The sequence below is a fragment of the Rhinolophus sinicus genome, chromosome 3 (assembly GCF_057876585.1).
Source record: "Rhinolophus sinicus isolate RSI-liver-muscle chromosome 3, RSI-T2T, whole genome shotgun sequence".
In the NCBI taxonomy this organism is placed as follows: domain Eukaryota; kingdom Metazoa; phylum Chordata; class Mammalia; order Chiroptera; family Rhinolophidae; genus Rhinolophus; species Rhinolophus sinicus.
Window position 1 is genome coordinate 128792839 of NC_142503.1, and position 13318 is coordinate 128806156.

General features: G+C 38.9%; 1 protein-coding gene, 1 pseudogene and 1 gene segment (V, D, J or C); 1 reads left to right on the forward strand and 2 right to left on the reverse strand.

Annotated features, from left to right (window-relative positions):
- The window catches only part of LOC148758626 (T cell receptor delta constant-like), a 48874-nt gene that overhangs the window by 20658 nt on the left and 14898 nt on the right, over positions 1-13318 (reverse strand).
- LOC148758627 (small ribosomal subunit protein eS6 pseudogene) lies at positions 883-2371 on the reverse strand (annotated as a pseudogene).
- LOC148758628 (uncharacterized) overlaps positions 8033-13318 on the forward strand; it is a 438105-nt gene continuing 432819 nt past the window's right edge. For all 3 annotated transcript variants that reach the window (XM_088797072.1, XM_088797071.1, XM_088797073.1), the window contains exon 1: positions 8033-8352. In XM_088797072.1, the coding sequence (XP_088653198.1) occupies positions 8305-8352 (48 nt within the window). In that variant the 5' untranslated portion in view covers positions 8033-8304. The remainder of the gene's footprint in view (positions 8353-13318) is intronic.

Below are 13318 nucleotides of genomic sequence, written 5' to 3' on the forward strand. Positions count from 1 at the left end.
CCCTTTCCCATCTTCTTCATTAGGTAGAGACACTTGAGAGAAGGGAGTTGTACTTATTCATTTCTGCATACCTTGTTCCAGTACAGTGCCTGACTCAGTGAGTGCTCAGAAAGTGTCTTCTGAATCCATTTTAAAGACAAGATATCTAAGGTTCAGAAAGAATAAGCTGGGAAGTGACAGAGCCATGGCCAAAACCCACATGTTCCTGCTCCTAGTCCTCTGCTGTCTTTCTGGTACCAGGCTGCCTTATAGAATACGATCTTATGTGTGTTTAGCGGAGCATAGCAACATTAGTGGCAAACAAATTGATTTTTAACATTAGCCTGAGTTAAGCATCATTGGGAAGATAAATTTGTTGTGATTTGCTCCAAACCATGAAATATATTCTAAAGCCAAATAGAAATGAGTTTCACGTTGTCTCCATATTTGGATAATTCAACTCACATTCTTTTCCACTAACCTGAGTAATCAAGGATCAATTGTGCCTCTAGGGAGGAATCCTAGAGTGTCACAGCTAGAAGAGACTTCAAGGATCACATATTCACTGCCTGGGTATTCAGATGAGAGTCTAGAAAGATCCAGAGAGGTTTCACAACTTGGCCAAGGCACCCAACTTCAAATGAACATACAAGAAATCAAGTATTCTAGTTCTCAGTCTGGTAATATTTTTTGGTATACTAGGCAACTACCTAGTCTTCTTTGGTTTTATATTCTGGCATTTATCATTTGAAAGTGTTTCTGGGTCTATTCTCAGTCTCAGAGCTGATCTCCTTCCCTGAAGTGAGCATAGAATGGCCTGGGAAGCCTGGCATTTTTTTTTTTTTTTTAATGTGGCTTTTCACTGTTGTATGAGATGCTCTTTTGTGGGAAGGGGTGGGAGGCAGTCACAGGACAGGTGTATCCTGAACTTCAGGTCTTCACAGAAGGAGACCAGGCCATGTCCTCAGTGTCAGGCCAGCTCATCCTCAGGGGGGAACAGAGGAAAGTGACAGTGTGAGGAATGTTTACCACGGTATTATTCAGTTCTGGCTGGGACCAGGCCTTATGCTTAGAGACCCAGAGCACTTTGAGAAAATTTATGGGATACCAAAGCAAGAAATGAAATAGGGATTGGACAGGGATATCCTTTGAACTAGCTTGATTCATCTCCACCTCCTGCTCCTGGTGTTGATATGTACTCTTTTTTTTAAATTTAATTTTTTAACTTTGTGATCTCTGATCTTATTTATTTGTTACTGTTAGAAAATCTCATTTCTGACTAGACTCAGATTTAGAGGTAGAAGCTCTCAGAGAGGGCAGCCCACCTTTCTTGGCCATCCGTTCCTCGCGTTTTTCTTTGTCATCCTTCATTCTCTTGGCCAAAAGTGTAGCATATGCTGCGATCTCTTCCATACTTTTCTTAGCAGGCTGTTTCTTCAGACCAATATGTGGCGCTTGTGTTACAGGGTGCGTGGAGTGACCAGACGCTGAATCTTGGGTGCTTTGGTACTAGGTTTCTTACCTTCTTTGTTTAGGGGCTTTCCCACAACATACTGGCAGACATCATCTTCTTTAGAGAGATTGAAAAGTCTGCCAATTCTGCTAGCCCTTTTGGGCCCCAGGTGACGAGACACAGTAGTATCAGTGAGACCAGGAATATCTTTCTCCCCTTTTTTTTTTTAAACTGACCAAGTTGAGAAAACTCAGATTGGCATCCATAATGCAGCCCTGAACAGATTTGCACTTTCTTTCTCTAGTCCTCCTTGGTCTATAACAGGAATGTCCCTTACTCAGCAGCAAGCGGACACGGCCATCGGTCAAGACACCCTGTTTCATGGGGAAACCTAGTTTGTCGTTCCCACCACTGATTCGAACCACATAACCCTTCCATTATTCACCCATAACGTCAGCACAACTTCTGTGGCCATAAGTTTCTCATAAAATGTGCAAAGTTTGCATTCATCGTCCACTTCGATGAATTTCTGGCAGCCAGTGGCTGGGAAAGAGACGTTCAGCTTCATCCTGAAGCAGCCGACTGCCTTTGAGGTGCTACAAAAAAGAGAGACATGTACTCTTTGAGGGTTATAGACAAACTATCGTATATTCAAAGGAGAATACTAGGGTGTTGAAGCGACTTCAAACCACATACAGGAAGCAACAACTAAAAAACATGGGGACGGTAGACCAAAGGAAGGGAGATACTGGGGGTGTTTGATCATAGTCTTTGTATATCTAGTGGGGAAGAGCTGGCTTATTAAATCATGCCTGCTTATGCATTCTATCTATTGCTATGTGTTGGTTTGGCTGAAATATATGAGCAAAAACTAGCCTTACACGGATAACGTAGTTTGGAGAGATGTTAATTGTAGTGCAGAACCTGAAACCATGTTAATGAACTTTCAGTATTCTGTTACATTAAAATTAATTGGCCTGTCTTGGATGGAACTTTCACCCATATATATTTTTGTAACATTATCCGTTGGTCATTTGGGAAATAATTGGTTCACTGAGTTAGGCAACTTATACATGTTGACACATTTTATTATACAATACAAAAGTATCACAGTAGTTAATATCATTACTGATATTTTTAAATCAGAGAAGTACTTAAATGTTGGGGAGCCACCCAGCTCACAGTGGCAGACACAAATTTCCCTAAACTCGTATTTTTTCCTGAAAGCTTAAATTTTTATTATTAGCAATCATTATCAATTGTTTTTCTTGATGTGACAGGCTCAGTTCATTCATTTTCAAGAAGATAACTGCCAAATAGCCAAGTTTGAATAACCATAGTTTGTCAGTCATTCTTTCAAGCAGAAATGGTGTTTCAAGGAAAAAGTGGCTAGTTCAGCTTGTAATTTGGACAATTGAAAAAAATGTTTTCCCTTGAGATAACTATTATAATTTGGAATATAGCAGAAGGGCTTTATGGATACTTACCCCTTTGTCACATAAGATACTGAAAAGACATATACTCAAGAGTTTAGATTTAATAAAATTAAGTTTTTCTTCATCAATGTTATGGAATGAATTGTGCCCTCCTAAAAGTCATATGTTGACATTCTCACTCCCAGTACCTCAGAATATGACATTTTGAGACTGGGGCTTTAAAGAGCTGATTACATTAAAATGAGGCCCTTAGTGTGGGGTCTAATCCAATCTGACTGGTCTCCTTATAAAGAGAGGAAATTTGGACTCACAAAGAAGAGACACCAGGGATATGCATGCACAGAGGAAAGACCATGTGAGGACACAGCAAGAAGATGGTCAGCTGCAAGCCTTAGGAGAAACCAACTCTGCAGATACCTTGATCTTGGACTTCTAGCCTCAGAACTATGAGAAAATCAATTTCTGCTGTTTAAGCCACCCAGTCTGTGGTATTTTGTTATGGCAGCCCCAGCAAACTAATAATCGACAACATTTTAAAGTGAAAGAGAAACTGCCTTTTTTTTTCTCCTACAGATATGTGGCAGTAAAGAATATAATGACTAATAATACTTAATGCCACTGCCTTGATTCATGTGAAAGGACCAGCAATTTTACCCACATTCCTTCTGCACTATCAGTGCAAATGTCAATATAATGAAAAAGACAAATAATATCTTGGTATTATTATGAAAATAGCTCTGACCTCATGGACTCCCTGAAAATGTCTTAAGGCCCTAGAGGTCCACGCACCATACTTTGAGAACCATGGACCTAATTCTATGTTGTTTGTGCTGCCAAAGCTGCAATAGCAGCAGTCAATCCCAGGCTTCCTGTGCTGCTGCATCCCTCTCTAATTGTTTGCTAGTGATTAGCAGACCAATTGTAGCATATACTTTCACTGATCAATAAGTAAGTGGTCAGAAGTCATTTTGAGCAGTGGCCTTCCAGTTCTTTAAAAATAATAAAATTGACCCAAATACTTTGGTTGGAATTTCTAGAGTCGAAGACCATGGATCTTTATGTCATCTGCCACTGGTTTCTTCTTCTTGGTGGTACCCTGGAAGTCAGATGCTGGATCCATGGTGATTGTGCTTTGGTGACAGAGGGAGGGCTCAGTGAAGGCCTAGAGTCTGACTCTGTTGGTTCAGTACCCCTACTATATTTCTGTGGCAATACTTCAGGCTTTCCATTAAAAAGAATGTTCACTTGTTTAAGTGATAGATAGTTAGGATGGTAACTTGAGTTTGTGGCAAAACTATAAAGAGAAGGAATAGACCAATATGGTTTGCAGGGTTAATGGGTTAAATAATATTCTTAACAACTGGACAAAAATTAAAAGAGGCCAGGTTTTTAAACTGAGACCCACATAAAGCCCCAAGAATGGATAAACTTAGTTGAGTTCCCCTTATTTAGAGGACATCTGATACGCCTTGACTTTTGTTAAAACCTTCTCTTACCTTCTTTGTATGTCCACCCACCTGAAGAAGATGTGAGGTTGACAACCAACCAATTGCAGTTCGTTGGTACACCTGCAGAAGAATGGCACTACCCCAGCCCCACACAAGTGGACGACTTAATTTTGAGCTATTATCATCATCTCAGATCTTAAAAGGCAGTGATTTTAAGATACTTCATTTAAGCCTATGTCTTGAATAAGAAAAATCCAAAATGTGCAACATCATCATTAGCGATTTTCTCATTTTTTTATTATAAAAATTTTGAAACGTTCCCAAAACAAGAGATTAATAGAGTCAATATCTATATAGATTCATTTAAGAATCACCTAGATTTAAAAATTGTTAATGTGTGCCATATTTGCTATATATTTTGGTCAAATATTTAAAAATAAGTTATAAGCATCATGACAATCCTAAACAACTCAGTATGCATTAAAAAAATTAAATATTTTTCTACATAATCATAATATGACCATTTCCCACCTAACAAGGTTAACAATTCCCTAAAATTATTTAATAACCCGTCCATGGTCAAATTATCCATGGACATTTTGTCCCAAAATGCCTTTTACAGATGTTTTTTTTTTTTTTTTTTAATTTTGATTGGGGAATATTGGGGAACAGTGTGTTTCTCCAGGGCCCATCAGCTCAAGTCATTGCAGGGGTTGCAGCCCACTGTCCCATGTGGGAATTGAACCAGCAACCCTGCCACTCAGAGCTCGCGCTCTACCAACTGAGCCATCCAGCCACTCCCCATGACTACTTTTTAACAACCGATTTGTACTTCTTAACCCCTTCCCCTTTTTCACCCACACTCTTAACCCCCCTCCCATCAGGAAGTCATCAAAATGTTTTCTGTATCAATGAGTTTGTTTCTGTTTTGTTTCTTAAGTATGTTTGCTAGATTCCACATATAAGTGAAATCACATTGCATCTGTCTTTCTCTGTCTGATATACTCTACTCAGCACAACACTCTACAGATCCATCCATGCCGCTACAAATGGCAAGAACCCGTTCTTTTCCATGACCAAGCAATATTTCATTGTTTATATATATTTACCACCTCTTCTTTATCCATTTATCCATCGATGGACACAAGATGCCTCCACATCTTGGCCATTATAAAAACAATGCAGCAATGAACATATAGATGCACATGTTCCCTTGAAGTAGCGTTTGGGTTTCTTTGTATAATTACCCTGAAGTGGGATTACTAGGTCCTTCATTGTCTCTTTTTATAGCCTTTGTTTTTTTTTTTAAAGCTTTTTTTAAATTTGTTTTTAAAGATTTTATTGGGGAAGGGGAACAGGATTTTATTGGGGAGCAGTGTGTACTTCCGGGACTTTTCCAAATCAAGCTGTTATCTTTTCAATCTTAGTTGTGGAGGGCACGGCCCAGCTCCAGGTCCAGTTGCCATTGTTAGTTGCAGGGGGCACAGCCCACCATCCCCCGCAGGAGTCGAACCGGCAAACTTGTGGTTGAAAGGACACACTCCAACCAACTGAGCCATCTGGCCACCCGAGAGCTGAGCGGCAGCTCATTGATTTCATTCTAGTTGTGGAGTATGTGGGAATCGAACCGGCAGGTCCGATGCCCAGAGCTCACGCTCTAAACAACTGAGCCACCTGTCCTAGCCTTTGTTTTAAAGTCTATTTTGTCTGGTATAAGTATTGCTACCCCAGAATTTGTTGTTTTTTGTTTGTTTCATTTCTATTTTTATGAAATAACTTTTTCCATACCTTTACTTTCTGTCGGTGTCTTTCAATATGAAGTGAGTTTCTTGTAGGCAGCATATGTAAGGGTTTTGTTTTCTTATCCATTCATCCCTCCTATGTCTTTTAATTGGAGCATTTAATCCATTTACATTGAAGGTAATTATTGATAGATATGTAGCTATTGCCATTTTATTATTCATGATTTTGATTTTTTTTTTTCCATCTCAAAAAAGTCCTTCTAACATTCCTTGTAATACTAGTTTGGTGGTGATAAACTCTTTTAGCTTTTTCTTGTCTGGGAAGGTCTTTATCTGTCCTTTGATTTTAAATGATAGCCTTGTACAGTAGGCTTGGTTGTAGGTCCTCGGTTTTTATCACATTGAATATTTTGTGCCAATCCCTTCCTGCCTGCAGAGTTTCTATTGGGAAATCAGCTGACAATTTTATGGGAGCTCTCTTATAAGTTACTAGTTGCTCTTCTCCTGCTGTTTTTAGGATTCTCTCTTTATCTTTAACCTTTGCCATTTTTATTATAATGTGTCTTGATGTGGGCCTGTTTGGGTTCACGGTGTGGGCTTGTTTGGGGGCTCTCTGTACTTCCTGGACTTGTATGTCTATTTCTTTCACCAGGTAAGGAAAATTTTCAGTCATTACTTTTTTAAATAGGTTCTCAATCTCTTACTTTCTCTCTTCTCCTTCTGGTATCCCTATGATGAAAATATTGTTACACTTGATGTTGTCCCAGAGGTCTCTTAAACTTCATTTTTTTTTTTTGATTCGTTTTTCATTTTGCTGTTCCAGTTGGGTGTTTTCTACTACCTTATCTTTCAAATCATTGATTTGACCCTCTGCTTCATCTAGTCTGCTGGTGATTCCTTCTAGTGCACTCTTCATTTCAGTTTTTGTATTCTTCACTTCTATTTCTTTTTTACCGTTTCTATGTCCTTTTAAATGTTTGCTATCTCTTTGTTGAAGTTCTCGCTACATTCCTTGAGCATCCTTATAATTATTGTTTTGAACTCTGTTAGGTTGCTTGCTTCCATTTCATTTCGTTCTTTTTCTGGATTTTTCTCCTGTTATTTCATTTAAGACAAATTTCTTTGTTCCCTCATTTTGGCTGCCTTTCTGTGTTTGTTTCTATATATTTGATCTGCTATGTCTCCCAGTTTGGCTGGGCGGCCTTTTGTAGTAGGGGCCCAGTGGCACAATCTCCCTGGCCACCTGCTCCAGGTGCTCCAGGAGTGTCCCTTGTGTGGGTTGTATGTACCCTCCTGTTGTAGTTAGCCTTGACTGCTATTGGCACATCAGTGGGTGGGATTGACCCTCAGGCTGATTGGCTGTGGGGTTGGCCATGTCCATAGCTTATGGGCTTCTGTGCGGGGGCTTACCCCACTGAGTGGGATTTGCCCCAGTGGGCTCCGATGCCTGTTGAGATCACCCTTTGCGTGTGCCACTTTTGGGCTAATTGGGTAGTGCTCTGCTGTGATCTGAAGCCAAGCTCCAAGCATGTTGGTTCTGGGGCCTCTTGGGAGGGGTTGTGGTGCAGACCCAGGCCACCCACTGCCTGTGACTAGCTGGGTCCTACCTGGTAGGAGCTATAATGTGATCTGTGATTATTCGCTGCCTGTGCTAAACCTGGAGGCATGTGGGAGAGGCCTTGCTGTGAACCGAGGTCAGCTGCCTCCAGCACCAGGATTAGGGTAACTCTGCAAAAAGTCAGGATACCCTGAATCCTGCTGCCACCTGCCAGCTCTCTTAATGTTCAGTTGCAGATAAAGCCTCGTGCAGTAGGCAAGTTGGGTGAGGCAGCGGCTCAGGGAGTCACTAGAGTGGAAAGAATTGTTCACCAGGTTAATGTAAATTCCTGTTTGGTGCAAGTGCTGAGCTTGGAGCGACTCAGCAAAAGTCTCAGAGCACACCGAGGCCAGTTGCCGCCTGCCTGCTGCTGCTGCCTGCTGGACTCTGATAGTTTTCTAAGAAAAAGTGCAAAGTGGGCAGGGCTGGCTGCTCAGGAGAAAGTGCCTCCAGCTGAGTCAGCCGGGCAGAGCAGCAGAGCTCATCCAGCCAATCAGATTCAGATTTGGCCTGTAGGGGGTGGGCTCAATACAAGCAAGATGGCGTCTACCTGCTGGCTGCACGGAAGGAGGACCTCTCACTGGGAAAATGCCGACTGTCCTCCATTCCTCTCCCCAAACCCACACACCTCAGTCTGCTTCCCTCCTGTATGTCTTTGAGACCCCCCCGAGTCACCGTCCCTCTGCTGGAGCTTAAGGTGAGTGATTGCGCGTGGATGAGTCTGTGCGCGAGCTGTTTACAAGGACATCTGGGTTTCCTGCTGCCTTCCATCCCACCCAAACTGTCAGAATCCCCACTGTTTTTCACAGCTAGATATTGTGGAGGCTCTTCTTCTAGGCATTTGTAATCCAGGCTGGGGAGCCTGGTGTGGGAGGCTGTGGTCCTTTGCTCCTCTGGGGGGAAGCTCCACAGCTGATATTGCCCTTCTGATTCTCAACTGCTACGTGGAAGTTTGGGGCCTGTTTTGTGTCTCTGCACCTCCTACTAGTCTCGTTGTGGCTTCTGCTTTATATTTTTAGTTATAAGACTTCTGTTTGGCTAGACTTCAGATGGTTCTCCAGGTTGATTGTTCTATAATTTAGTTGTAATTTTAATGTATTCGTGGAAGGATGCAGGCACAGTGTTTATATACTCCGCCATCTTGCTAAGAATAAAACTTTTTTTTTGGCTTGGATTATTTTTTTTCTGCATTTCTTGTGTGAAGCAGGAAGCTAGTCATATTTCATTTTTTTTGGTAACTGTGAATGCTTCCAGTCTGCTATCACAGAAAAAAAAATGTTATAAACTCGTCACTATATACTGAAAAATTAATGTTTAAAAGAGTGTGCTTTTAGAAAACGTAATCCAAAGATATGTTCCATTTCTGCACTAAAAATGAGAATTTCATTAAAAGTGTTCTTTTTGTGAATTATCCATTTCCCCGAAAATGGGCTCTTCTAATGTTATTTTGATTGAGTTGATGTATTCTATTCTTTAAAAGCCATAAACCCAGTTAATTTGAACAATCTTGGAAGAGGCCTAAGTATAGTTTTCTTTCCCTGTGCAGTACTTTTGCTCTTCTAGACTTAAAAAAAGCAATTAGATTTGGTGTACTAACTGGTGATTGTAGTCCCAGGATGAAGGGATTAATTCCCTGTGTTCTTGGATCAAATAAAAATAGAGTCAAGAGAAGAACAAAGGAGAACCCAGGCTTTGTAAACTCTCAGATCTATGGGATTGACATTGATTGATCCTGAAGTGAATAGAAATATTGCTTAGTTCCCAGCAAACATGTTTCAAAAACACATTCTTTAAGTGGGTAGGGATAAATTGTGTCTTTGCTCTGGAGCGAGGAGACTGCTTGGTGGCATTAGGTCAGAGAGGGAGATGCCTTAATTCTGAAATAATATTCCTGGTAGTGCTAGGTCTTCCACTTCCATCTTCAAGGACCCACTCAAAATTTATCTCCAGAAGCTCTTCCCGGCTAACTCTACTCAACAAAAAATTTCCCTCCCAACATCTGTGTACTTACTTGTGACTTTCTGATAGCTTAGGTTTTATTTATGAAGAGTGTGCACTCCTCATTATGTCACTGGGCTATTTGTTTAGTGCTGCCTAATGACAACCTTGGTGTGATCTCTACTCTCTCATTCGACAGTTTTCTCACCAGAACAAGGTACATGAACTGCTAGGGTTTGGTGATTCAGGGTCAGAGTTTCACCTTCTGGATCTGTTTATAGTATGGCCTGTAGAAATACATTATTTAAAATGACTTGAGCAATTCCTCTCCTGGGTATCTACCCAAAAAATCTGAAAACGTTTATACATAAAGACACATGTGCTCCAATGTTCATTGCAACTTTATTTACGGGGGCCAAAACATGGAAACAACCAAAATGTCCTTCGATAGATGAATGGATAAAGAAGTCGTGGTATATATACACAATGGAATGTTATTCGGTGGCAAGAAAAGATGATATAGGAACATTTGTGACAACATGGATGGATCTTGAGAGTATAATACTAAGCGAAATAAGTCAGACAGAAAAAGCAGAGAACCATATGATTTCACTGATTTGTGGTATATAAACCAAAAACAACAAAAGAACAAGACAAACAAATGAAAAACAAAAACTCATAGACACAGACAATAGTTTAGTGGTTACCAGAGGGTAAGGGGGGAGGAGGGTGGAAGATGAGGGTAAGGGGGATCAAATAATGGTGCTGGAAGGAGAACTGACTCTGGGTGGTGAACACACAATGCGATTTATAGATGATGTAATACAGAATTGTACACCTGAAATCTATGTAATTTTACTAACAATTGTCACCCCAATAAATTAAAAAAAATAAATAAAAGAAAAAAAATGACTTGGACTCTGTAAGCATGTCACATTCCAATGAGATGGAATTCAGTTCACAACAACCACTATCTAAGCATTTTTGTACATTTTTAGTACATGTTTTAGCATTTAGTACATGTTTTATACTAGGCATTGAGCTCATTGAAGAGAGGAGTCATGTACATTGGACACACAGGGTTCAACCCAGGATATAGGTTCACAATCATTGTTGGTCCCTTTCCCTTTACTTCTTCCATGATATTCTCTTTTACATTGCCATGCGTATAGTTAATGAATGTTAAAGTGTGTGGTTGGGATTATTTCTTACTAATGATTTTGGTGAAACTTGTTCACATTATGAAAACATTGCAGCAGACAATATGGAGTAAACTCCTAAAAAAAGGAATCTGGGGGCCAGGGGGCAATGAAGCTCATATTTTATTTCCCCACGACACTCAGAGGATTCCTCCTGATGCTGAAACATACATAACAGGACACAGGTGGGTGTTTTTGGAGAAAGGCTTAATACATTTCACATTCCGTGGTAAGTGTCACAGTGAAACATAGCACTACAAAAACTTTCTTCTTCCTTTTTCTTTCCTTGGCACTTTGCCATTACCACTCATTCAGAATACCTCAGAAATCTTTCATCAATGTTGTTATTGTGGTTAAATGCTATAAAACTCAGGGGCACAAAATTATTAGAATTACACAAATCCATAAGTAAAGCACTAAGAACCTAAAAAAATTAAATGCGTGTAGAAAAAAACGAGAAAGTCAGTCATTGGTTAACAAACTTGGAAAAATGTTTTAGCCTTCTAGTAATAAAAGTGTAAATAGAACATTAACAAACCATTTTTTTTTTTGAGAGATATTTAAACAATGCTTTTGTCATAAAAGGTGATGTTTCCAATGCTGGCAAAATGGTAACAATATAAGTAGTTATATTTTTATTAGAAGCCAATTACTTAATATCAAGATGGTAAAGATATTCATACTAGTTTGAGCAAATATTTTCACTTTGTGGAATTCACTGTGAGAAAATACTATATATGTTTGAATATAAAATGAGGTTTATTTTCCTCAGAGAATAGGGAGTCCCTTATATTTAATTCCTTACAAAAGTTACAAAAAGCAACATTACTTTCATGTCATTATTTTATTTTGCACAGTTAAGTAGTGAAGACACATTATTCTGAAATGATCTTAATCAATGCCAGTTCATGGATGCTTATGGAAGTCAGCTGATGAGATTAGTGAAAAAGATGACTACATAATTTAACAGAAATTTAGTAACTATTCTTGGGAGTATGCCTTCAAAATTATAAGTGTTTGATATTGTTTAAACACATCTTTTAAAGTAAGTGTTTTGTGTGAAGATCAAGAATATCACTTACATAGGATGTGGAGTACAGCATAGGGAATAGAGTGAATGGAATTGTAATCGCTATATGCGATGTCAGAGGGGTAGTAGATTGGGGGAGGGGGTTCTCACTTTGTGAGGGGTATAAATGTCTAACTATTGCATTGTTTTGTACACCTGAAACTAATAAAAAAAAAAGAATGTCACTTACAAAATAAATAGCAAAACAACTATTTTGATGTTATGTGAATAGATCTTGTGGTTTAAAAACGTGTTTAGTGATAGCTTCATATGTGTATTCATAACATGCTACGATTCAAACAACTTAGACACAAGTGAGTTTGATATGCTTTGGAAAAATGTTTGAAGATTTAAAACAGCAGTTCTAGTCATGACAAATATATCGATTTGAGGTGCCTGTGAGGAATTTGAATAAAATTTATGAACTATGAGGATGAAAAAGCAGTATTTCAAAATTAATATACAATTTTATATAATGTGATTTAAAATATGCATGTGTAACTAAATTAATAGATACAGTTTTTTAAAGTAGAATTTGACAGTTTCATCTATAACCCTAAGGATTTATATATTCAAGTTGTTGAAAAACCTAGAATCTTCTATTTGAGCAAATGGAGGCTTAGGATTTCATATATATATATATATATATATATATATATATATATATATATGGCTTATATGTATGTATATGTATATATAATTTCCTCATATACATATATAATAATTTTAAATAATGAAAACATTATAAGTACAGATATATTCACCACAGAAATTTTTGTAATAGGAAAAATGTTGAAGTTGCCCAAACTCTCAGTCATGAGAACTGATTAAGTAAACTTTGATATGTTCCCAGATACAATATTAATGTGGCTTATTAAAAATACTGATTAGGAAACGTATCTAATAACATAGAGAATTGATTATACAATGTTTAGAAAGATACAAATGTGTTTACCGAGTATGATACATATACAGAGCATGTAAAAATCTACACATTAGAAAAAACTGAGAAGGAATACACTGAAATAGCAACTATAGCTGCTCTTTGGTGGCAGGCTTGATTTTTTTTTCAATGTAAAATTCTATAATGAATCCTAGGGGAGGAAAGAGCGCAGGCTATTGAGTTCTAGCTCCCAGCCAATGTAGACAACCTTCCCAGGGCAGTCATCCACTTGAACTCACTTTCTGACAAGGATGCTTGTTTTACTGTTGAATGGCTTTCAAATATTCCAAGTTATTCATGTTGCTGAAATGAAATCTCTTTTTCCAGATATATCACTCCCCCCTCCCCTCCCCCCACACTAATTCTGCCCTCTGCTGTTATGAACAGGTTAATGTTCTCTGTCTGTGGGCTGCGCCTCTTCCTGGACATGGGAAGTAAGGGCCCACTCTGGAAAACTCCAAACTTTCCTTGTATGACCCTCACTGAGACTTCAAAAAAGAGAGAACAAAGTTCC